This window comes from Acomys russatus, chromosome 19 (assembly GCF_903995435.1).
Source record: "Acomys russatus chromosome 19, mAcoRus1.1, whole genome shotgun sequence".
Taxonomy (NCBI): Eukaryota; Metazoa; Chordata; class Mammalia; order Rodentia; family Muridae; genus Acomys; species Acomys russatus.
The window spans coordinates 3,835,459-3,857,982 of record NC_067155.1 but is presented as its reverse complement, the minus strand read 5'-3'; the positions used below and the strand labels follow the sequence as shown (position 1 = coordinate 3,857,982).

At 50.4% G+C, this 22,524-nt stretch overlaps 1 protein-coding gene across 1 annotated transcript in view; it reads left to right on the top strand.

Moving 5' to 3' along the window:
- Nucleotides 1-22,524, top strand: part of Pepd (peptidase D) — a 134,829-nt gene that overhangs the window by 53,357 nt on the left and 58,948 nt on the right. The window contains exons 8-9 of the mRNA XM_051162196.1: nucleotides 7,233-7,308; nucleotides 9,497-9,543. Of these exons, the coding sequence (XP_051018153.1) occupies nucleotides 7,233-7,308; nucleotides 9,497-9,543 (123 nt within the window). The remainder of the gene's footprint in view (nucleotides 1-7,232; nucleotides 7,309-9,496; nucleotides 9,544-22,524) is intronic.

Sequence of the window (22,524 nt, the reverse complement as noted above, 5' to 3'; positions counted from 1 at the left end):
TGGTTGGAGCTTAGGAATGCTTCCTGGTGGCAGCTTCTTCTTGTCCTGACATCCCCATCCAGCCTTCCACCTGGGCAGACTTCTCAGAGCAAAGCAAAGACATTTTTTCTCTTGCATAACCACCAGCTGCAGCCCTCTAGGCCTTGCATGGAGCTCTGCAGTAGAGCCCTTGCCTAGCACACATGAGGCCCTGGCCCCATCCCCAGAACTGCACACAAGAAAAAGTACTCCATATTTTCACTTACTCCCCTTTAGTATACCTTTTTGAAAAATAAAAACCGTATTGTTAGTGTAAAAGCAGCATTGCATAGTTTTAAATGTTAGAAAATACAGCCACAGCATGGGAGGAGTGTGTGGGGCGAGGGAGGAGTGCGTGGAGCGAGGGAGGAGTGCGTGGAGCGAGGGAGGAGTGCGTGGGGCGAGGGAGGAGTGCGTGGGGCGAGGGAGGAGTGCGTGAGGCGAGGGCGGAGTGCGTGGGGTGAGGAAGCAGTGCGTGGGGTGAGGGAGGAGTATGTGGGGCGAGGGAGGAGTGCGTGGAGCAAGGGAGGAGTGCATGAGCGAGGGAGGAGTGCGTGGGGCGAGGGAGGAGTGTGTGGGGCGAGGGAGGAGTGCGTGAGCGAGGGAGGAGTGCGTGGAGCAAGGGAGGAGTGCATGAGCGAGGGAGGAGTGCGTGGGGCGAGGGAGGAGTGCGTGGGGCGAGGGAGGAGTGCGTGGGGCGAGGGAGGAGTGTGTGGAGTGAGGGCGAGGAAAGAGTGTGTGGAGCAAGGGAGGAGTGCGTGAGCGAGGGAGGAGTGTGTGGAGCGAGGGAGGAGTGCGTGGAGCGAGGGAGGAGTGTGTGGAGCAAGGGAGGAGTGCGAGGGCGAGGGAAGAGTGTGGAGCAAGGGAGGAGTGCGTGAGCGAGGGAGGAGTGTGTGAGCGAGGGAGGAGTGCGTGGAGCAAGGGAGGAGTGTGTGGAGCAAGGGAGGAGTGTGTGAGCGAGGGAGGAGTGCGTGGAGCAACGGAGGAGTGCGTGAGCGAGGGAGGAGTGCGTGGAGCGAGGGAAGAGTGTGTGGAGCAAGGGAGGAGTGTGTGAGTGAAGGAGGAGTGTGTGAGCGAGGGCGGTTACTGGGCACCAGGGTGCAGTTGGACAGACATCATTGCTAACAATTAAGTGAATGTTTGGAATTAGCTACTGGGGAGGAGTTTGGAATGTTTTTAATTCAAAGAAATGATACATAGCTACAGATGGTGGTGCCTACCTGTGACCCTAGCAGTTTAGGAGCAGAGTCAGGACGATCGCAAGTTCGAAGTCAACCTGGGCTACATAACAATTCAAGGCCAGCCTAGTCTGCATAGTAAAACTCTATCTCAAAATAAAAGAAAAGGGGGCGAAATCTGTGCCTGAGGTAATAGATTTACTAATTATACTGCCGGAATCATTAAACATACTGAAATGTAGAGTTTGTGTGTCAGTGTAAAACAGGTTAATATGGAGAGGCTGGAGAGATGGCTCGTCAGTGAAGAGCACTTGCTGCCTGTGCTGCCTAGTTTTATGTCAACTTGACACTAGCCAGAGTCATTTTGGAAGAGGGAACTTCAGTTGAGAAAATGCCCACCCTACCTCCTGCCAAATCTGTGGCCTGTGGTCAAGCATGCAGTGTGCTTTTTAAAAATTATTATTTGTGATTGGTGAGGGAAGGCCCAGTTCACTGTGGATGGTTCACGCCTGAGCTGGTGGTCCTAAGGTCTGTAAGCAAGCAGGCTAGGCAAGCCAGTAAGCATCACTCTGTCATGGCCTCTGCATCAGCTCCTGCCTCCAGGTTCCTGCCCTGACTTCCCTGGATGCCGACCACAAGCTATAAGATGAAAATAAACCCTTCCCTCCTCAGGCTGCTTCTGGTCACCGTGTCTATGGCAGCAATAGAAGCCCGTGGACTGTTCTTGCAGGGCATCCGGACTCAGTCAGCTCCTAGCACCCATGTCAGGCAGCTGACCAGCACCTATGGCTCCAGTTTCAGGAGACCCAAACACCCTCTTCAGGCTTCCACAGGCACCTGCACACATGTGATGCTCACACATATGCTCAGGCACACACACAACATACACACGCACACATGCACACACACAACACACACACACACACACACACACACACACACACACACACACACCTGTAAAATACATTAGTGAGGAAGAGTTTGGGGTTTTTTTGTTGGTGGTGGTGGTTTTTAGTTAGAAAATAATTATAAACAGGAATTTCCCAGTTGTCCTTGACACATCCAGTTCAGTCCTCATCCTTCCCCGGATGTAGTGACATTTTCGTACCCACGATTCTTAGCTTTCTGCCACTGTGACAAAATCCCCGAGATCTTCAGTGTAAAGGAGGGAAGGTTTATTCTGGCTCACACCTTCAGAAAGCTCAGCCCACGGCTTCTGACCTACTCGTTCCAGCTCCAGCCCCTTCAGGTAAAGGTCCTACCGTGCCCCCACGAGACTGCCTGCAGGCTGGTGACCGAGGCCTCCACGGGGACAGTTCAGGTCCACACCAGAGCCCCAGCCTCCGAGAACGGGGGCTGCTGTGCTGCAGAGCCTTCCCGCTCCTGGATTCCTGTTGGCGGCGTTCAGTGTGCCCCTTCATATCCATGTTGCCTGTAGACTGGGAGGCAGACCTGCTGGCACTGCACGTGTGACATGTGTGCTGGGATACATCACAGATAGCACCGCAAGGGAATGCAAGTAACCCTGAGGTGACCTACCCCACTCACGATGCCAAATCCACTATGAGACTCCAGTCCCTCCCCTTTGCAAAGGAAGGAAATGTGTGCCATTACTTTGATGCCCAGAGAGTCACTGTAGCTTCTGTGCATCTGTACTTAAGCCAGAGTTTTATTTGCCACCTTCTTACCGAGAGAGCGACTGTATGTCTCCTTTACCACGTCCCTGCGCTCTCTTAAGTGTCCTGCATGTCTGTGTGGAAAGGAACCCGTCCAGTTCTTCCCGTGGACATTCTCAGAGCCACGTGCTTTGACCACTGCTTTTTACAGCTCATTCCCTTGGCTTGCCGACCAACTTACCTTCTGTGGCTCTTAATTACACTTTCAGGCAGATGGCACTTTCTAAAAACTGTCCCAGGGGCTGGAGAGATGGCTCATTGATTAGGAGGTCACACTACTTTTGCAGAGGACCCAAGTGGCTGGCATGCACATGATGACTTGGTCCAGCCAAGTGGATCCAACACCTTCTTATTTGTCTCCGTAGGCAAAGGCTCTTATGTGCACAGACCCACACACAGACATCCTCACATTTTGGCTTTGTTCTGTTTTCAAGACAGGGTTTCTCTGTGTATCAGAGCCCTGGCTGTCCTGCAACTCGCTTTGTAGACCAGGCTGGCCTCGAACTCTCAGAGATCTGCATGTCTCTGCCTCCCGAGTGCTGGGATTAAAGGTGTGTGCCACCATGCCAGTCTCAAAAATGATTTTTTTTTTATCATTTTAATTAATTAATTAATTCCCAGTTTTTTGAGATAAGGTTTCTCTGTTCTAGCTGCCTTGGAGCTCATTCTGTAGATCAGGCTCAGACTCAAAGATCCGCTTGCCTCTGCCTCCCCAGTGCTGGGACTAAAGGCATGTGCCACCACGCCTGGCTCATCCTCATAATTCAAAATAATAAAAATAAAGATCAGTCTTACTAGGATCTTGTTATAGCCACCTGTCATCTGTTTTGCTGCTATATGCCTGGAACACTCTCTCTCTCTCTCTCTCTCTCTCTCTCCTCATCCTCCTCCCTCCTCTCTCTCTCTCTCTCTCTCTCTCTCTCTCTCTCTTTCCTGTGCTTTTGAATGATTGGCCATCACCCTCACCTGTTGTAATTGGCCAGTAGTCTGACTGTGTGTGGAGTGTGAGCACAAGGGACCCACTAAAGCACAGTAGGCCGTGCAGCCTTTGATACTGGTTTGGCCAAGTCTCAGTTTGCCTGACTGCAAAATGGGACTGAAGATGCCTGTCCGAGCGTGTTCCCTGGGAAACTGACCTCTGAGGTAAATGATCAGGAAGTGTACTAAGGAAGGCCCTTCATGAAGTAACAGGCCTGGACTGGGCTGCAGACACACACATACCTCAGCTGGTGCCACCAGCAACATCCACAGAGGAAGTAAGGGGCCATCAAGACTCCTGGGGAGCCTTGGCTGGCTGTCGGGGAGTGAGTGCCATGCTGCCCGAGGAGGTGAGTTAGCCAGTATCCATTGCCATTCATGGGACCTACGTAAGTAAGACCCTAGCCAATGAGATTTAAGAAGAAAAGAGACTATGCTTACTTCTCAGCTGTGTCCAGCCTTGTGGGTAGGCCTGCTGTCAATTCCAGTGTTCAGAAATGCAATCATTCCTCCATTTCCATGGGTTCAGTCAGCTGTGATGGGAAAATTCCACAACATTCTAAAAATCAATACTTGAATCCGCCAAGCGCTGAGCATCATGCTAAATCTACCTCAAGGAAGTGTGTAAGAATGCCCTGGTCTAGCCTCTGCTATCCCTTAAACACCCAATCGTGTCTCAGCACTGGTTTTGTGCACGTACGTCATCCACTGCACATATAGTTTATGTGCTCTGTAGTGGGTCTTGTTGAGTGAATATTTAATACTGAATTATTATTTTAGTGAAATCAGCTTTATACCCAAATAACAACACAGAGCAACCAGGATCTATTTAATTAGCCTATAGCACAATGTTATGCAATAATTGCTCCATCCTAAGCCTCTATGTGAGTATACTGTCTTCCCATTCAGATTTCACACATTATATTTGCTTTTAAATTAACCCCTTGGCCCAGTTCATTTCTCTAGATGGTTCCCCATCTCCCTTCCTGCTCTTTCTCTTCCCCTCGCCTATCAGGATGTCCCACCCTGTTCTTTGTTATTGCTCAGCATTGGCTAGTTGGTTTTTATTGACAACACAGAGAACAGATGGTGACATGTTTACACAAACTGGAAACTGGAGATACTTAGAATAAGCATCACAGTGCAGTGTCTGGACTGATCCAGACAGTGGGGTGGAGAAATCAGCATTTGAATGAACAAGGGGAAACTGCACATAGTCCACAAGGACCAAATGCCAACATTGTCCTGTAGTGGCTGTGTCTGAACTTACATCAGTCACTTCGCATCTATGTAACAGAAGTACTTCTCAAAGACACTGAAGGGCGGGAGGAGGCCTTGTTCCGGCTCACAGTTTCGTCCACTGAGGCCTGGCCCCATACCCTTGGGCAGGCACATCAAGGCAGCAGGAGCATGTGGCAGAGAGCTGATCACTCCCTGGTCAACCAGGAAGTGGAGAGAACTGACAGGAAGTGGAGGCATAATTTAATGTTCCACCCCAGTGACCTGTTTCCCCTGTTTAGTTCCTACATAAAAATCCAGAATCTCCCAAAACAGTATCCCATGTGGAGAGCAAGTAATCAAAAGATGAACCCCCAAGGACATTGCAGATCTGAGCCACAGTGTAGTATACTTGCAGAGCCCCAATTTCTTGTCGTATCCTTTGTGTTGGGTGAGGTAAGTTATCTAGAAACGATTCTAAGGCTAGGACGATGTGTGGAGGCTCTGTGTAATTTGTGGGTTCGGGTGTCACAGGGGTCCGAGAAGCAGTCACCTGAGATGCAGGTTGAGGCAACTTGTCTAAGGCTTTGAGGGGAGCAGTGTGAGTGAGGCGACAGCTCCAAGCTTTACTTCCTACTCATGGGCCAGACAGCTCTGACCAGGTGCCTGGCACTGTGCTTGGTGCTTTCAAAATGCAAAACTTTGCTGGCCACACACCTATTGGAGAGTTCAAGGCTAGCCTAGACGAAATGAGACCTTGTCTCAAAAGAAAAAGAAAGAAAGAAAAGAAAAGCAACTCTTGAATTCTCAAAGTATCCCTTTGGGCAAACTGTGCCGTCATCTCCACTTCACAGATGAAGAAACCAAGGCAAAGAGTTGAGTGTCTGAGCCATAGATGGGGTGCGATGGGTCCCTGGTCTGTCTCCGGCCTTTCATGTCCAAGGACCTGCTGTTAGTCACCTCAGATGGGGTGGAAAAGGAGACTAAGCATTTACTCTTGTTATGTGAACCTTACTTAGGGATAAGACTGGCTAGAAACCAGGCGCTCCCTGCCTTATGCGTCACCATCACCGGGGCTTAGCTGTTATGCCCTCCAAACACCTCTGGTGTGAGCCTGTAGGAGACTCCTGAGGGTCCTCTACTGACACTTTGTCGCTCCCTGTATCCTCGCGCTTTCCCCCAGCCTCCTGCTCTGCAGACCAGCTGTTTCCAGGTTTGTTCCTGCATAAGGGATAGAAAGACTTGCAGTCCCCTTTGTCTCTTGTCACTCACCCGTGTTTTGGTCAAAGGCCTGAGTCTCATGGTGTACTGGGGAGGACCCAAGGGAGACTGTCTTGGTTTTGCGAAACAGGGCTTCTCTGTATAACAGCCCTGGCTGTCCTAGACTCACTTTGTAGACCACACTGGCCTCCAGCTCGCAGTGATCCACCTGCCTCTGCCTCCTGAGTGCTGGGATTCCAGGTGTGCGCCACCATGCCCGCCTCCATGGCAACTCTCATAAAGGAAAACTTGTAATTGGGGCTGGCTCACAGTTTCAGAGGCTTAGTCCATTATCATCATGGCGGGGAGAAGGCAGAAAGTGCTGGAGAAGGAGCTGAGAATTCTGTATCTTGATCCGCAGGCAGCAGACAGAGACAGGGAGCCACTGCTCCTGAGCCTGAGCTTCTGAGACCTCAGAGCCTACCCCCTAGTGATGCACTTCTTCCAACAAGCCACAGTTACTAATAGTGCTGCTCCCTGTGGGCCTACGGGGGCCATTTTCATTCCTACCACTACAGGTACCTTCAGCCAATAGGGCAGATCCCTAGGATGCCAGCGGCACTCCTCAGTGTAAGGGCCAACACATCTACCTCATAGATTTTATCCGCCTCCCGTGGATGAGGAAACAGGGACTCAAGCAGGCCGGGTGTGTACGGCCACCACAGCGGGGCTCCCCCACCGCGTCATCACTATAGGGTGCCTGCCTGTGGCTGGTGTTAGGACAAGGGGCAACCACTCTATTCTCTTCCCCCAACCCAGGTTTTCTTCTAGATAGCTCAGGATCACATGTTGCTGTGGGTGTTGGGCCTCTCTAGCCTAGCTCCTAGGAGTAGTGGTTGGTATCTTTGGGGAGGTCTAGGCCCTGCCAGGCCTTTGACTTGTCCCTTGTCTCTCCTCTCTGCAGCCGAGTCTTCAAGACCGACATGGAGCTAGAGGTTTTGCGCTACACAAATCGGATCTCCAGCGAGGCCCACTGTGAGGTGAGTTGGGCACCAGCTCCTGCTGGGCAGTACACTAATGACTTTGCTAATTGCCGTCATCTGACAAGAAGCCACTTCAGGGAGGAGGGATTGATTCTGTCTCACAGCCTGTGATGAGTGACTGCATGGCAACAGGAGCATGCAGGGACTGACCTCAGCCCACCAGGAAACAGAGCTCAGCAGTACCCCACTTCCTCCAGCCAGGCCTCACCTCCTGAAGACCCCACAGCCTCCCCCAGGCACACCAGTCTGGGGAGCATTTCACAGCTGAACTGTTGCCGACGGCATCACTTTGGTAGGGCGAGAGAACTGCAAGGAAGATGTGTTGGTCTGCGAGGCCGTGGTCAGCGAGGACCACGTAGAAGGCAGGAAGCTTCACAAGAGAAATTCTCTCTTCCTTGGTGTGTCAGGGATGGAGACTCTCTGCTCCCTCTTTTCATCTTAAGGCACCCACCTTCCTGAGGAGGGTCATGATCCCAGGCCTCAAGGACTGTCCCAACCAAATGGCCCCACTTCCAAGAGAGTAAGGCTCAACTTCCTGATACCCTGGGCTCCATACCTTGTGTTAAAGCATTCTTCATCTGTAACTATGATTCCAGCTCCTATGGCTACCTGTCTTAGTGTCCTATTGATGTGGAGAGGTGCCAGGACCATGGCAGCTTTTATAAAAGAAAGCTTGGGATGGAGAGATGGCTCAGAGGTTAAGAGCACTCTTCACTCTTCCAGAGGACCTGAGTTTAATTCCCAGCAACCATATGGTGGCTCACAACCATCTATAATATGATCTGGCGCCCTCTTCTGGCCTGCAGGTGTAGGTACAGATAGAGCACTCATACATTAAAAAAAAAAAAGAAAGAAAGAAAAGAAAAGAAAGAAAGCTTTGATTGGGGCTTGCTCACAGTTCAGGGTTAGTCCTTTATCACCCTGGCAGAGAGTATGATGGTACGCAGACAGACATGGTGCTGGAGAGATTGGGAGTTCCGTATCCAGATCGGCAGGCAGCAGGGAGAGACTCTGGGCTTGGCATGGGCTTCTGTAACCCATCCCCGTGGCACACTTCCTCCAACAAGGGCACACCTCCCTAAGCCTTTCAAATTGCTACTCCCTGGGCATATACGGCCGTTCTTATTTAAATCATCACTTTTTCTTTTTTTTTTTTAATTTAAATTACTGTTTGTGTCTGTGTGCCTTTGCATGTGAGTGCAGTACTCTTGGAGGCCAGAAGAGGGCATGATCCTTTGGAGCTGGAGTTATAGACAGTTGTGAGCCCAGAGTGATAGCTGAGAGACAAACTCCAGTCTTCATGAATGAGCAGCAAATACTCCTTAACCATTGAGCCATTTCTTCTTTTCTTTTTGTTTTTGGTCTTTCTTTCTTTCTTTTTTCCCAAGACATGGTTTCTCTGTGTAGCCTTGGCTGTCCTGGACTCGCTTTGTAGACCAGGCTGGCCTCGAACTCACAGAGATCCACCTGCTTATGCCTCCCGGAATGCTGGGATTACAGGTGTGTGCCACCATGCCCTGCTTCTTTCTTTTTGTTTTTAAAGACAGGTCTTGCTATATATCCCAGGCTGGCCTTGAACTCACCTTATAGCCCAGGCCATCTCAAAGTTATTCTCCTACCACCTCTACCTCCGAAGTACTGATATTGCAGGCATGCTTTACCAAGTCTACCCATCACCCATTTCCCAAAAACAGCTCCACATGGGAATAAGGAAGCCAGAGTTCTAAAGGCTCCTGGAGGTGCCTGGGATGGCCTGCCTGGTCAGGGGCCCTCACAGCTTAGTGTTAGCCATGACGCACCTGGATGGTTGAAAGGCCGTGCAATCTCTTGTCTCAGCTCATCTCTCTGTTTATGAAAATGAGGTAAAAGTAAATAAAACCAAACGTCTTGGTCAGATCTTTTGTCTTTAGGTTGTGGCCATGTGGATGATATTTACCAGCTTTCAAACACAAGACCTCCATAACGGGCTAAGGGAACTAACTCTGTGGGTCTTGGAGCTGGCTGTTAAGAGGCCCAATTTGTCACTTTTCTGCACCACTGTGCACAGATCGCTCCCTCCTTTTTTTTTTTTTTTTTTTTTTCTTCTTTTAAAGAGGAGCTTTTGAAAAAGTGATATACATTATTTATAAGGCCCTGTTACTCATCTGCTTAATACAAATGCCTTTGCTTAATGCCCGTCCTCTAGGTAATGAAGGCTGTGCGAGTGGGGATGAAGGAGTACGAGATGGAAAGGTAAGCTGTGTCTCTCTGGGTAAAGATTAAAACGTGAAAACCCAGCAATTTATGTTCCCCAAGCCAGTGACAGATGAGGGGCTGGAGGACCGTGTGCGGCGCTGGGCTCCTCGGCAGAGCTTACGGTCCCCCTGGCGGCCGCTGCCTCCCCGGCTCCTGGCAGAGTGTTTGATGGTAATGGGCCTTGATAACGTTCCAGGCTGCTTTAGTGTCCCATCATCCCACACTTGGACTCTGTTGCTGCAATTTGTGGGGGAAACTTTACCAAACAGCTGCTATTGTGCCTCCAAAAGCCACTAGTAAAAACAGCTTGCCGCTTTTACGTGTAAATACCACCATTATGTCTGCTGTGCTCCAGCGACCGGGTCGTGGGATGGTTAAGTGGTTCATAAAGCGCCCTGGAGGGCCCCATCCGCCTTCGGCTCCAGTGAGCCTTGCCACTCGCGGGTCGGCATGCCTGCGTGCGCCGGGGCCCAGGGGTGGGCTTACTCCTGCCCGTGCCCAGGGGATCCGTCAGCTCGGATCAGATCCTCCACCACATCCCGGGTCTCCCACATGGTAACCTGGAGAGGTGCTGTCACCCTACCCATCCCAGGTTCCCTCTCCTGCCTGGACTTGTACGTGCGTGCATGGTGTCTGTTAACTCCTTTCCCCCAGGTCCCTCTGGTGGCCATCAGGCCTGTCCCATGTCAGGAGATGCGGATTCTTTACTGCTGTATCTTCCAAGGGCTCCTGTCTTGGAAGCTGGGTCCACAGTGTGGTGATGTGATTGGGGCCGGGTTTTTGAGGTGGGGCCTAATGGGAGGCCATGTGTCACTGGGGGTCCTGTACTCAGAGGGCTTAAGGTACTTCTTGAGAAAGGATTGTTATAAAAAGAGCCAACCTGGCCACACCCAGGTCTCTGGCTTAAACCAGTAGTAAACCTGATCTTGAACTTCTAGTTTCCAGAATTATAAGCTATACAAACCTCTTTTCTTTATAAAATAGCTCGTCTTGGGTATTTTATTATAGTAACAGAGGAAAGGACTTTTATGCTATCCCAGTCCTCCGGGGACTGCCTGCTGCACCAGTGCAGAGAGCAGTACTGAGGCGCCAGGTGGGGTCCACTGTGGCCAGCATGACATGTCTGTTCACTGTGGGCTCTTTTCAGTTTAACCCTGAAAGGTGAGCTGAGGTTCTATAGTCCTCTTCTCACCCTGAAGGGCATGGAGTTGTTAAAATGGCTTTCCCCCACTGCTCTGATGTCCCAGGAGGTGGCATGTAACAGCTGCCTATCAAAGCTGAGGCTCTGCCTCGCCAAGGACACTTCTGGGGAAGGGTGCGCACAGTGTCCTTGATTGCAGTTTGCACAGCGTTCCCCCTGCTTCCTCAAGGATCTGAGATGGGAGGAGAGCCATAGTGCTGGCCCAGGGAGGAAGGCGGAGGCGGAGCAGTGAGTCCCGCAGACTGGCACTACCCCAGAAACCTGTTCCCAATTGAGTCGACTCACAGTGACCCATCACAGATGCCTCAAATAAAAATAACCAAGGAATCGGAGCAAGAATAGCATACCTCAGTGTGGGGGGGCGGGCACAATCTCTGCCTGCCAGCCAGCTGTGCCCTGTGCTGTAGGAGTTGACCCCGCAAGGGGCCCTGGAACACTCTTTCCCCAGCCCCTGACCCTGCGACCGCCCATAGGCAGAGCTCCATAGGCTTTGAGGAACGCCTTAATATGATGGAGGGGTTTTGTTTTGTTTTGTTTCTCAGAAATCTGAATCAGTTATAATAGCATAATGAACCCCAAGGTCCTCTTCCATTGTTGCTCAGTTTTGTGTTTCTGTTTTGGTTTGCTGGCATATGTGAGCAGCCCAGACAGCGTGTCATCTCCTATGTAAATATTTCAGCAGCTGCCTCAGTCGGGGAGACTTTTCCCTCTCTATAACTACCCTGCCACTATCCCGTCTAACCAAATAAACAATGCACGAGCATCAGGGATCCAGGTCCCCGCCCCCAACTGTGGTGTGCACGCACACAGGCCCTTCCTTGTCATCTTTCCGTAGGCCGCACAGTGTAACTACTGTTGACGTTGTATTGATGGAAGAGTAGGTGTGGGTACACGGGCCTGGGCATCTGGAAGGCTGCTTGATATCCACAGGGCTCTGAGAGTCAGTCCCCTTCTGCCGAAGACTGACTGTGTTTCTTGTATTCACTTCGTTGATTTAGTATGGGGGGTGTGCGTACCTGAGCATGCCTATGGAGGTCATCTCTTCTGACCCCTGAGTCCCAAGGATCAAACTCAGGTTGTCAGGCTTGGAGGCAAGTGCTTTTACCTGCTGAGCCATCTTGTCAGGCCTTTCTCGTGCGCACGCATGTGTAATGTGCATCATGTGCATGTAGGTGTGTATGTGTGTGCATGTGTGCATGTGTAATGTGCACCATGTGCATGCAGGTGTGTGTGCATGTGTGCATGTGTAATGTGCACCATGTGCATGCAGGTGTGTGTGCATGTGTAATGTGCACCATGTGCATGCAGGTGTGTGTGCATGTGTGCATGTGCAATGTGCACTATGTGCATGCAAGTTCCTGGGGAGGACAGTGGATCCCTGGAACTGGAGTTACAAGCAGTAACTCCAGCTGGGAACTAACCCTGGATTCTCTGGAAGATCAGTAAGTGCTTTTGACCTGGGGCCCTCCCTCCAGCGCCCTGCTTGTAATTTCTTAGCATTAGCATCTGCGCTGCTCTGCTTTGGTGTAAGGCTGCCCTTCTTCTTTTTGGATTTGGTCTCCTTAAGCCAAGACTCCAGCGGAGGCCGCACCTTGTGCTGGGCTGCTGGGAGTGCTTTCGGAGCTGAGCGCAGGGCGAGCTTCAGGCTCCTTTCCTCTGTGGCTGGCTCCCTGAATCTTGGACAGAGCAGCCTGAAACTCAGCCACAGCGCTGGCAGGTGCCTGGCCAGGGTACAGAGGTGCCAGCTGGCTTTCTCATGTGTACCCTGTGTGCCACATCCACCTGTGGCCCATAATAGATCTAGACCCCTAGAGTCTAGAGCAGTGGCTCTCAACCTGTGGGTCAAGACCCCTTAGGGGTCATGGATCAGATGTTCTGCATGTCAGGCATTTACACTATGAGCTACACCAGCAGCAAAATAACAATTAGGAAGTAGTTGCCTGGATTGCACAGTCTGTGTCCGTGAGGACCTAGAGACGTCTCAGGAGTCACGACTCATCCTCCTATTCACTAGCTGGTATTGGGAAACATGTCTGGGTTGTTTGGATGGACAGACGGACGGATGGACAGATGGGACAGACGGGTAGGTGGACTCATGCATGCCTTTGGAGACTACAGAATTATTCTCTTAAGTTGGAAACATGAGCCTTCTAAAGTAGTGTTGTTGGCTGCCCAGGGGCCATGGCCCTTTGAACACAGACTGGACTGCAGCCCCAGTAGATCAGGTGTTGCGTGAGCTGTGGACTGTTGGGGGCCAAAGGAAGAGAGCTTCCTGTTTGTGTGCGCTGATGGTGCCCTGCACTCACGGTGGGCATCCTTCAAACCCGCTGGCCACATGGAGCAGGGTGGGGGTGGGGCGGGAAGCTGGGCTGGAGGACCGGCAGCACACGCAGAGGTGCCAGCTGGAAACCACATTCTTAGCCTTGCCCCCCCCTTTTTTTTAATTATCAGAGATTTATTATACAATCTTGAGGGCATGTAAGCTAGCTGATGTCAGTTTAGAAGACACTGCCTTCTCCTCCGTGCTGCGCCTTGCCAGCAAGGAAATGAAAATCATTTTCCGAAATCGAGGTGTAGTAAATTGTGTTAAACCAATAAGACGTTAATGTTTGGACAAATCGGGCTCACCCACCATCTGACTCCGGGCCCAATCGGGCGGTCCATTTTACCACCTCGTATTATTTAATGTTAGTGGCGTAACCGGCTTGTAGCTGGCTGGCATGGGGCTGGCAGCTGAATCAATTACCTGCAAACACTAATTTAGAGCATGCTCAATTGGCTGTGTAAGCAGGTCCCAGTTCACATTTACTACAAGGAGATTAATAACTTGATGTCGTTGACAGCCTGGGACCTTAATTGGGATTGCTGTCTCCCCCACTCCCAGCCCTCTCATGACAGCTTGTGTGGGGGTGGGGTGGGGTACTGTGAGTGACTTGAAGGGCAGGTTCTGTGGGTATGAGCATGTCCCATGGACTTGCACCCCTAACACACACACACACATACACACACACACACACACACACACACACACACACACACACACATACACACACACACACACACACACACACACACTACCTCTCCCAGTGCAGGAATCCCTCTTGGCAGACCTTCAACCTGCCTGGATCCCCCTCCCCCAGGATTGGGTTTTTCTGGGTTCCTGTCATAGACAATAGCTCACAGTGGTAGCCTCCTGTTTTCCTTTTGGCCTGAGTTAATGAAGAACTTGCCCAGCTGTGCCTTTTTAAAATTAAAGGTCTTATTGCTTTTTCCTGCCCTTTGGACAAATGGTGTGAGTCATGTGTCTATTGACTTCAGGGCGCCTGCTGGGTCCAGATCTGGGGAGGTAGGGTAGGGACGTAGCCCGAGGGACTTCATCTCTTTATCACACATGCATGCCACGCCCTGTACACACTACACTGATGCCTCCCGCACATGTCCCTGTCCCTCCATACTCATGTAGACAGCCACAGCCACATCTGCCCTATGCCCAGCATGTTACACAGTGCACACATCGCACTCCGCACACTCTAGCACACTCGTGTCCCACACCACACAGACACACACACACCTCTAGTAACCCCCTGCACTCACCCCAACTTGGCTCTTTCACCCAGGTCTCCGGGTCCTGGCCAGCCATGAAGCTGCCAGTGTACCAAGGGCTCAGATTGCAAAGCCCTGGCCATATTTACTATGTCTTTCTGTCTTTAAAGGATTAGAAACTTTAGGGATCCTGCTGTCTGAGCTGCAGAGGAGAGGGCAGCCTGCCGCACGTGGGCTTTGTGGGCTCCTGGGTGCGCCCCTCACTGTGGTAGGCAAGCACTGAGGAGGAGGAGGAGAAGGGGGAAAGAAAGAAGGGGAGGAGGAAGAAGAGAAGGAAGAAGGGGAGGGAAAGGAAGGAAAGGAGGAAGAGGAGAGCCCAGGAGAAAACTCATGGCTCCAGAGAGCTGGAAACAGTTCCAGCTGGACAAATCTGGGGTGCAGACTGTCTCAGACCTGGGCACCAGCTAAGCAATGGTTGATAGGTGGCCCTGCTCTGTGAGCCTGGTTATTGTTGGCCATAGGTGTGCCATTTCTTCCCGGATCACACACAGTTGCGTTCAGCCAAGCTGAAGGGTGAGAGCTGTAGTACGGTTCACTCAAAACTGGCCAGAGCATAGCTCACTCAAAAGAGATAGCCCCCTGAGAGCCCACGACTGGGTGTGGGGACCCCTTCACGCCTTGGTGGATAAGAACATGTGCTTTCTGTAAATACATGGTGAAGTGATGAACTCATCCAGGCTTAGAGACAGCACCAACTGAAGCTCCATCCTTCCCAGTGCCAGAGGTGTCAGGAGCCCAGTGAGGAGCTGCACTGTTTCACCACCAAGGGGGTTCTGTTTATTTCAGATAATGTTTATCATGACTTTAAGTATCTTCCTGACTTGCTTGGAGATTGTATCAGGAAAGGATGTGGAAAGTTATCAGCTGCCTTTTAAGCATCTCCCTTGGCTGAGGAGGGAGGGGACTTTTGTTTTTTAAAATGTCTTTAACATTTGTATTTTATCTCTGTTTATGAATATCTATGTGTGTGTGTGTGTGTGTGTGTGTGTGTGTGTGTGTGTGCATGCGTGCACGCACGTGCACCATATGTGTGCAGTGTCCCCAGAGGCCAGAGGAGGACATGGAATCCCCTGGAGCTACAGTTAGAAACGGCTATGAACCACCTGATATGGGCACTGGGGACCAAACTTAGGTCTTCTGCAAGAGCAGGAAGCGCTTTTAACAAGTTTTAGATTGGAGGGTTGCGAGTATAGCAGAGAGTTATGAGCACACGGTGCTGTCTTCACCGCTGCAGACATTGCTGTGAAGGTCTGGCCCCTCGGGAGCAGCACTGTTAGCTAATCTGCTCTGCTTGCCTTAGCTTTTCACCCAGTGCCTTTTCCTGGTTCAGGAGACCCTATGAAATCTAGTCGTGCTGTCTGCCAGAGCTCCTTGGAGCTATGGCAGTCCCCCAGGCTGCCCTTGTCTGTGAGGACCTTGATAGTTCTAGAATCATGCTTATGTGATGGGAAGGATGTCTCCTCAGTTTAGTTCCTCGGGCTTGCACTGGAGTTAAGTGATTCTTGGAGGAAGAAGATCAGAGGTACAGAGCCATTGTCATCAGAAGATAGCAAGGCCGTATGCTGTCAAGTGATGCATTCCCTTGGTGTGGACCGAGGTCACCTGCCTAGGTTTAGGTTTCTCCCTGTGAGGTGATTCCCACCCCCTGCCTTCCCATGGTGCTGGGTGCGCACAGGGTGCGCTCGGGCATCGGGAGTCAGTTCCACGTCCCTGAGCAGGGCCCGGATGCCTTGCTTCTGAGGCCTAGGTGCACACAGCCTTCTTCTCTCCTGGCTGTTTATTCAATTTGTTATACTTATTTCTATTTAGACTCTTGGATGCTTCATTTTAGATCTTGGGTCGCAATCTGGGCTCGGGCCATTCATCTCAATCCCCGAGCCGTTCTGACGCCCACAGTCGGAGGCTCTTTCATTTGGCTCCTGTGTCTCTTTGATAAACACCTGTCATTTTGCTTTCGGAGCACTCCCTTGGCTTTCTTTCTGTTTGCAAGATGTTCCCGGCTCATCTTGTATATTCTTTGTTCAAGCCCTCCGGGGAGACATTTCTCTAAGGAACACTACTTGCTGTTACTGGAGAATCATGTCAGAAACCAGGATTGGGGGCTGGAGAGGCGGCTCAGCAGGGAAGCACACACGCTCCTCCTGCAGAGGCCCTGGGTTTGGTTCTTGCCACCCACACGGTGGCTCACAGCTATTTGTAATTCCAGTTCCAGAGGATCCAGTACCCTCTTCTGGTCGCCATGGGAACCTCCACACATGTGGCGTGCATATGCATACACATAAAGTAACGACTAACTAATTCTTTTAAGGAAAACAACCAAGATTTAGTAGTAGGTGTGTGTCGGGCAATAGACGGCAGACTTCTGCCACAGACGCAGCCCAGCATCTCAGCACACACTCTGCGCTGCGCAGGTGCATTGCTGTTTCAAACAAGCTCAAACGGTGTCTGTCTGTCTGAGGGTTGTCTTACGCTTTCACAGTTAGAGCCCCTAGAGATGGGTGTCCTGGGGTTTGGGTCCCAGCTCTGCCACTTAACCAACTGTGTGACACTGGGCAGGTTGATAACACTGTATTTGGTTTCCTCATCTGAGATCTCTGCTAGTGACCCTTCATAGACTGACTGAGCAGACTGAGCAGGTGCAGATGTTGGTGTGGTGGCTTCCTAGCCGCCATGATGGGGTTGGCCCATTAGCATTCTCTGTTCATATTTCATATAGTCTCAGAACAGAATTTAGCTCCAGATATCTTTTTTCTTTTCTTTTCTTCTTTTTATTTATTTATTTTATTTTCCTAAGCCTTAGCCACATTTTAAGATCATAGTTTGGGGCAAGCCCATCTCCACCCCCAATTTTTGTTTTTGGGGAACAGTATAGAAAGCACAGGGCCCGGCTGTCCCTTGTGTGTGGTAACGGTCCTGTGACACTGTCAGACCCTGTCTCGTGGGTGGTTTTCCTGCAGGGTGTCCCCCCCCCCCCCAAACATCGGTGCAGTGTAGGTTCCTGGAAAGGTTTTGCTTTCACCGAGGGTTTTTAATGACCCGTCTTGTGCTCCCCAGTTTTTAAAGTCTCCTCCATGGCCATAGTTCTGTTTCCTGTCACCTTCCTGCCGTATGCCCCCGTTCTTCCTCTAGTGATCACCTTGTAGCGATCGGGTCCACTCCAGTGATCTTTTCCTACAACCATCCCCAGATTTCTTTTCTGGTTCTGTTGTTTGTTTGACCCATGGATTTCCAACTTCCTACTCACTTCTGTCTCTTCTCCTCACACGGCTTCCTTTGAACAGCCCTGGTGCAGCCTGTGTAGGTGAGTCTTACTTAGCTCTCTCTTCTCTGATAATACATGGATCTGGGCTAATTTGTTACTGAGTAAAGGCCTTGGTCATATTTTAGTAAGTTTTGATTGAGTTGTTTTTTGACCCAAGAAATGAACTAATTTGTTTCAGATTAATGTTTGGATTTTTCTTGGTTAACTTTTTGTGATTAGTTACTGGGTTTCTCATCATTTGTAATAAGAAAATGTTAAAAAAAAAAATTTTTTTTTTTTTAATTTACCTTGAGAGTTTTCTTTGTGGCTTGTTTTTGTCAGTATTTTATGGAGTACAAAAACTTATTTCGTTTTTAATTTAGAATGAATATTTTGAGTTCTTTTCTCCTTCCTCCTCTCTTCTCTCTTGGCATTTGCTCTGAGACTGAGAGAAGTTCTTTGTGAAGTCCCCTTGTGAGCTGCAGGGTTTGTCACGCTCGGTTCCACGGCAGGCAGTTTGAGGGATGCGTGTTGCTGGTCACTGTGAATTTATCATATTCTACCTTTTTGGTTTTCCTTCTTTTTTCAGGTTTTTTGTTTTTTTTGTTTTTTTGGTTTTTTTTGTTTTTTTTTTTTTTTTTTTTGAGACAGGTTTCCTCTGTGTAGTAGTCCTGGCTGTCCTGGACTCACTTTGTAGACCAGGCTGGACTCAAACTCACAGAAATGCACCTGCCTCTGCCTCTCAGGTGCTGGGATTACAGGTGTGTGCCCCCTGTAATCTGTAACACCTGTAACACTTTTCACGTGTTACGAGAAATCTCTTTTAAACTATTCGATCAGAGTCCTGAATTTTACTTGTATCTTGATTGTTAGTGGTGATATATGTTTTCTTTGTGTCTTTTTCTCTTGTTTTTTTGCTTGCTTTATGTTTTTTGAGATAAGATCTTGCTATGTAGCCTGGTTGGCCTGGTTGCCTCTACCTCCTGAGTGCTAGAATAAAAGGCAGGTGCCACCACTTCTGGCACGTTCTTTCTTTTTTCTTTTTTCTTTTTAGATATATTTATTTACTTTTATGTTGTGTCAGTTTGGCCTGCTTGTAAGTGCACCGCATGCACCTAGCACCTGTGGAGGCCACAAGAGGTCATCAGATCTCCAGAAGCTGGAGTTTTAGCCAATTGTGAGCCACGCTGTGGTCGCTGGAAACCAAACCCAGGTCCTCTGCAAGAGCAGCAAATGCTCTTAACTGCTGAGCCATCTCTCCAGCCCATGCCTGCTTGCTTTTTTATTATTTGTTACTTATTATGTGGTGCTGGGGATAGATCCCAACAGCCTTGTACACACAGAGCAACTGCTGAACTACTGCTGAGCCACACCTCTGCCAGACCTTGGTTTTATTTTATTTTTTGAAATAGGCTTCTCACTAGCCTGAAACTCACTGTGCATGCCAGCTGGCCAGCAAGCCCCTGGAGGCACCTGGCTCCTCCTCCCTTATAGACACAGAAATAAGATGCCTTGGTGTTTTGTTTGTTTGTTTACTACATGTGGGTTTTGGGACTTGAACCCAGGTCCTCATCTTTACAAGGCAAGCACTTTGCTGGCTGAGCTATGTCCCCAGTCCCTCTTCCTTCCTTTCTTCCTCCCTCCCTCCCTTTCTTTCTTTCTTTCTTTTCTTTCTTCTTTCTTTACTTTATTTTTGGGTTTTTAAGACAGGGTTTCTCTGTGTATTCCTGACTGTCTTGGACTCCAGGCTGGCCTCAAACTCTCAGTGATCCACCTGCCTCTGCCTCCCAAGTGCTGGGATTAAAGGCGTGTGCCAATTTTTAAATATATGTTTTCTGTTGCTTCTGAGTTAGAGTTTATCACAAACAGAAGGGCCTGCCTGTGCTAGCTGAGCTATTCACACTCAACTGCGGTGGGCTGGGCTGTAGGTCTGTGGTAGAGCACTGGCCTAGCACTATCACGGCCCCGGGTTTGGAACTCCAGCACTGCAAGAAAACAAAAATAAAAACAGAAAAAAAATGTTTTTATCTGACACATTTACTGGGGAAAACAGCATGCCTGTTCTCTTCCCTGCAGTTCCTGGATCTGTTCCGGTTTCTGTTTGTAACTTTATAGCTTTGATTTTTTTTTCTTTCCCTGCTGCTTTGAACAGTTGAAGCGTCCTCTCTGTTCTTTCATACGCGTCCCATTTTCACTGCGGAGTCACCTGTAAATTAAGAAGCAGATGACTTGCATTTCTCTGTAGTCAGTCTGTGTTAAAATTAAGTTCACATCTCTGTCTCAATTAAAGAACTAGAAATTGAGCGCACACTTGCCTTTTAATCCCTCTCCTCTTTACCTCTTAGCCGTGTGGCTTTGTGGTGGGCTTTAATATGACTTGTGCTTCCTTGAATTGCTTTCCATGTGGACATTGGTTTATAGTGCTTTAAACTTGTGTTGCAAAAATTCCTTCCCTGGCTTGCCTGCTGGCCAGTGGCATGGATAGATAGACGGACAAGGGGACAGAGGGATGACCTCCTTCCCTCCCTCATCCCTTGCTGTCTGTGGCAGAGGGGAGAGCTGGCCACAGGGTCTTGAGAGTGAGAAGACTGGCCAAGCTCCTTACCCGCTGCAGCACTCGGGAGAGCGGGCCCTGAACCTCACCTGGGCAGGAGGGTGGAGCTGGCCCTGGTTGCAGGGTTTGCAGACGAGCCAGCCCCGAAGGGCATGAGAGCAGGAGAGCCAGCGGGCTGACCTGCTCAGACACCTCTCAGGCCCAGATCCAGGGCTTTGAATCGGCCCACCGCCATGCAACCTACCACTCCCATTGATGAACTTCTGGAGTGCATGAGGGGGCCGGTCCCTCAGATCCAAATCTAACAGGATCTCTATGGAACAACAAGCCAACAACAGTGTGTCAGAGAGGGGTCCCAGTTCCGGTATCTGATAGAGCAGCAGAGCCGGAGAGGCCGAGTCCAGAAACCACCGAGTCACTGCCATGAACATTTGCAAGCAAAGAAGTGCGGGCAGACAGAAGGGTGCACTGTGGGCACACTGCAGCTCCCACGAGGAGACGTTTCCCTCTGTTGTGGGGAGGAGGTTGCAAGAGCGTCTCACTTGTACGAGAATCTTTTGTGGTCAGCGATGGCATTGATGGGCTTTGAGTCTCTGTTCCCCAAAATAGCTGATGTCTTTGACCTTTTCTAGGGAGCTGTGCGTCTTCTTGCCCACACAGATGCCCCTAGGGTTCTTGAGAGAGATGGTTTTCCCTATGGCTCTGTCGGGGTGCTGTGCAGATGGAGCACTGTGCCTGGAGAGTTGAGGGCGAACCTGTCCACCCGCCAGCCCACTGGATGACAACATTCAGGAGGCTTTTTGAGCCTAGGCCCCCCTGCAGGGCCCTGGTGAAGCTCCTAGCCGGTGGGTGGCACCTCACATCTTAGGTAGCGAGATTCAGAGCGGTGGGTTCTGACTTCAGCCCCTCAACACTGGCCAGAGGAGCACCACATCTAAGACAGGATCAGATGAGGTGAGGGGGGGCAGCTGCTAACAAATGACTGTCAGGATTGTGCGGTCCAGGCTGTCCTGCCTGCAGCATCCTGAGCTGGTGGTCCTACCCAAGTGGTCGTTATCCCCCTGGCCACTCCCCAGCAGCAAGCCTTTAACCCCCCGGGTCAGGTGACCTGAGACCTGTGATGGAATGGCTTACCCTGCCCCTGAACAAGTCCTCCAACCCCCATCTTTCTGTGGCTTCTTCCTTCTGTGTTTTAAACATAACATGGTGCGGGCAGAAGGCATACCCACAGGCCTGGGGCGGTGCCTGTGAGCCTCACCTGTGCCTGTCTCTGTCTCTGCTGCTGCTTTGAAATGCCTGCTCTCACTGACTGGGGCTTCTGCATGGCACTTGAGGACTGCTGCCCTTTCTCTTGCTCCTGAAAAACCCTGACTTCTCTGCCTTATTCTGAGGCAGATGACAAAGACCATAACCCAGAAACACGGATGAGGGTACCCTGAAGAAAGTTGTGTGTCAACATGTTTACCAGTTACATTGGTGGGGACAGTGAGGTGGGGAAACCTACAGGTTTCCAATGCTGCCTTCTAGCAGTCTTAGCTTCTGGGCTGGTGGAGCTAGAGGTCTCCGAGGCATAGCTCTGCACTCTGAAAAGCTCCCCCGTCAGTCAGATGCAAGAGTCAAGGCAGCTGGCTGTTAGTGACAGCTCTAGGCTCTAGGCTCGCTCCAGTCACTGTACTCTGCTCTGTCAGGCCGAGCGGTCTGTGAGAGCTTTAATACCGACAGGTGCGCCCACTCAGAGCCTCGGCCTGTGGGAAACGCCACTTCCAGTGAGGAGCTCTAGGTCCACTTCCACCTGGTCTGCCGCTCATGTTTGTAACTCAGCCCCTTCCAGCTTGAGCCCCACTGCACCCCCACCTCCTAACTCCACACCTCACACCCACCAACCCTGGAAGAGAACATTCCTGCTGCTGCACAAAGAAGCAAACAAAGGGGAAGTAAGCTGGCAAGGCCGTTTCCTTTTACTAAAGAGTTTCCTTTTACTTTCCTGTGCCAGGATCCAAACCCAGGAAGCAAGTACAGAAAGTGGACCATTCACTTCCTTTTCCCCCCAGCCCAGGTGGTGACTATCTCAACCCCATTGGTGGGAGCTGGATTTGGTAATCTGACACAACTGACTGATTTATAATGGGTGTGAGGGGGCCGGGTATGGTAGCATATCAAATCTCAGGAAAGTTCAGGGGTCTTGCATGGAGGTTTACAAGATGAAGGAGGTTATGGGAATATTTGTCCTCAGCAGCCTTTGGTTAAAAAAAAACAAAAACAAAATAAGCCAGGTGCAGTGGCCCACGCCTTTAATCCCAGCACTCGGGAGGCAGAGGCGGGCGGGTCGCTGTGAGTTCGAGGCCAGCCTGGTCTACAAAGTGCGTCCAGGACAGCCAG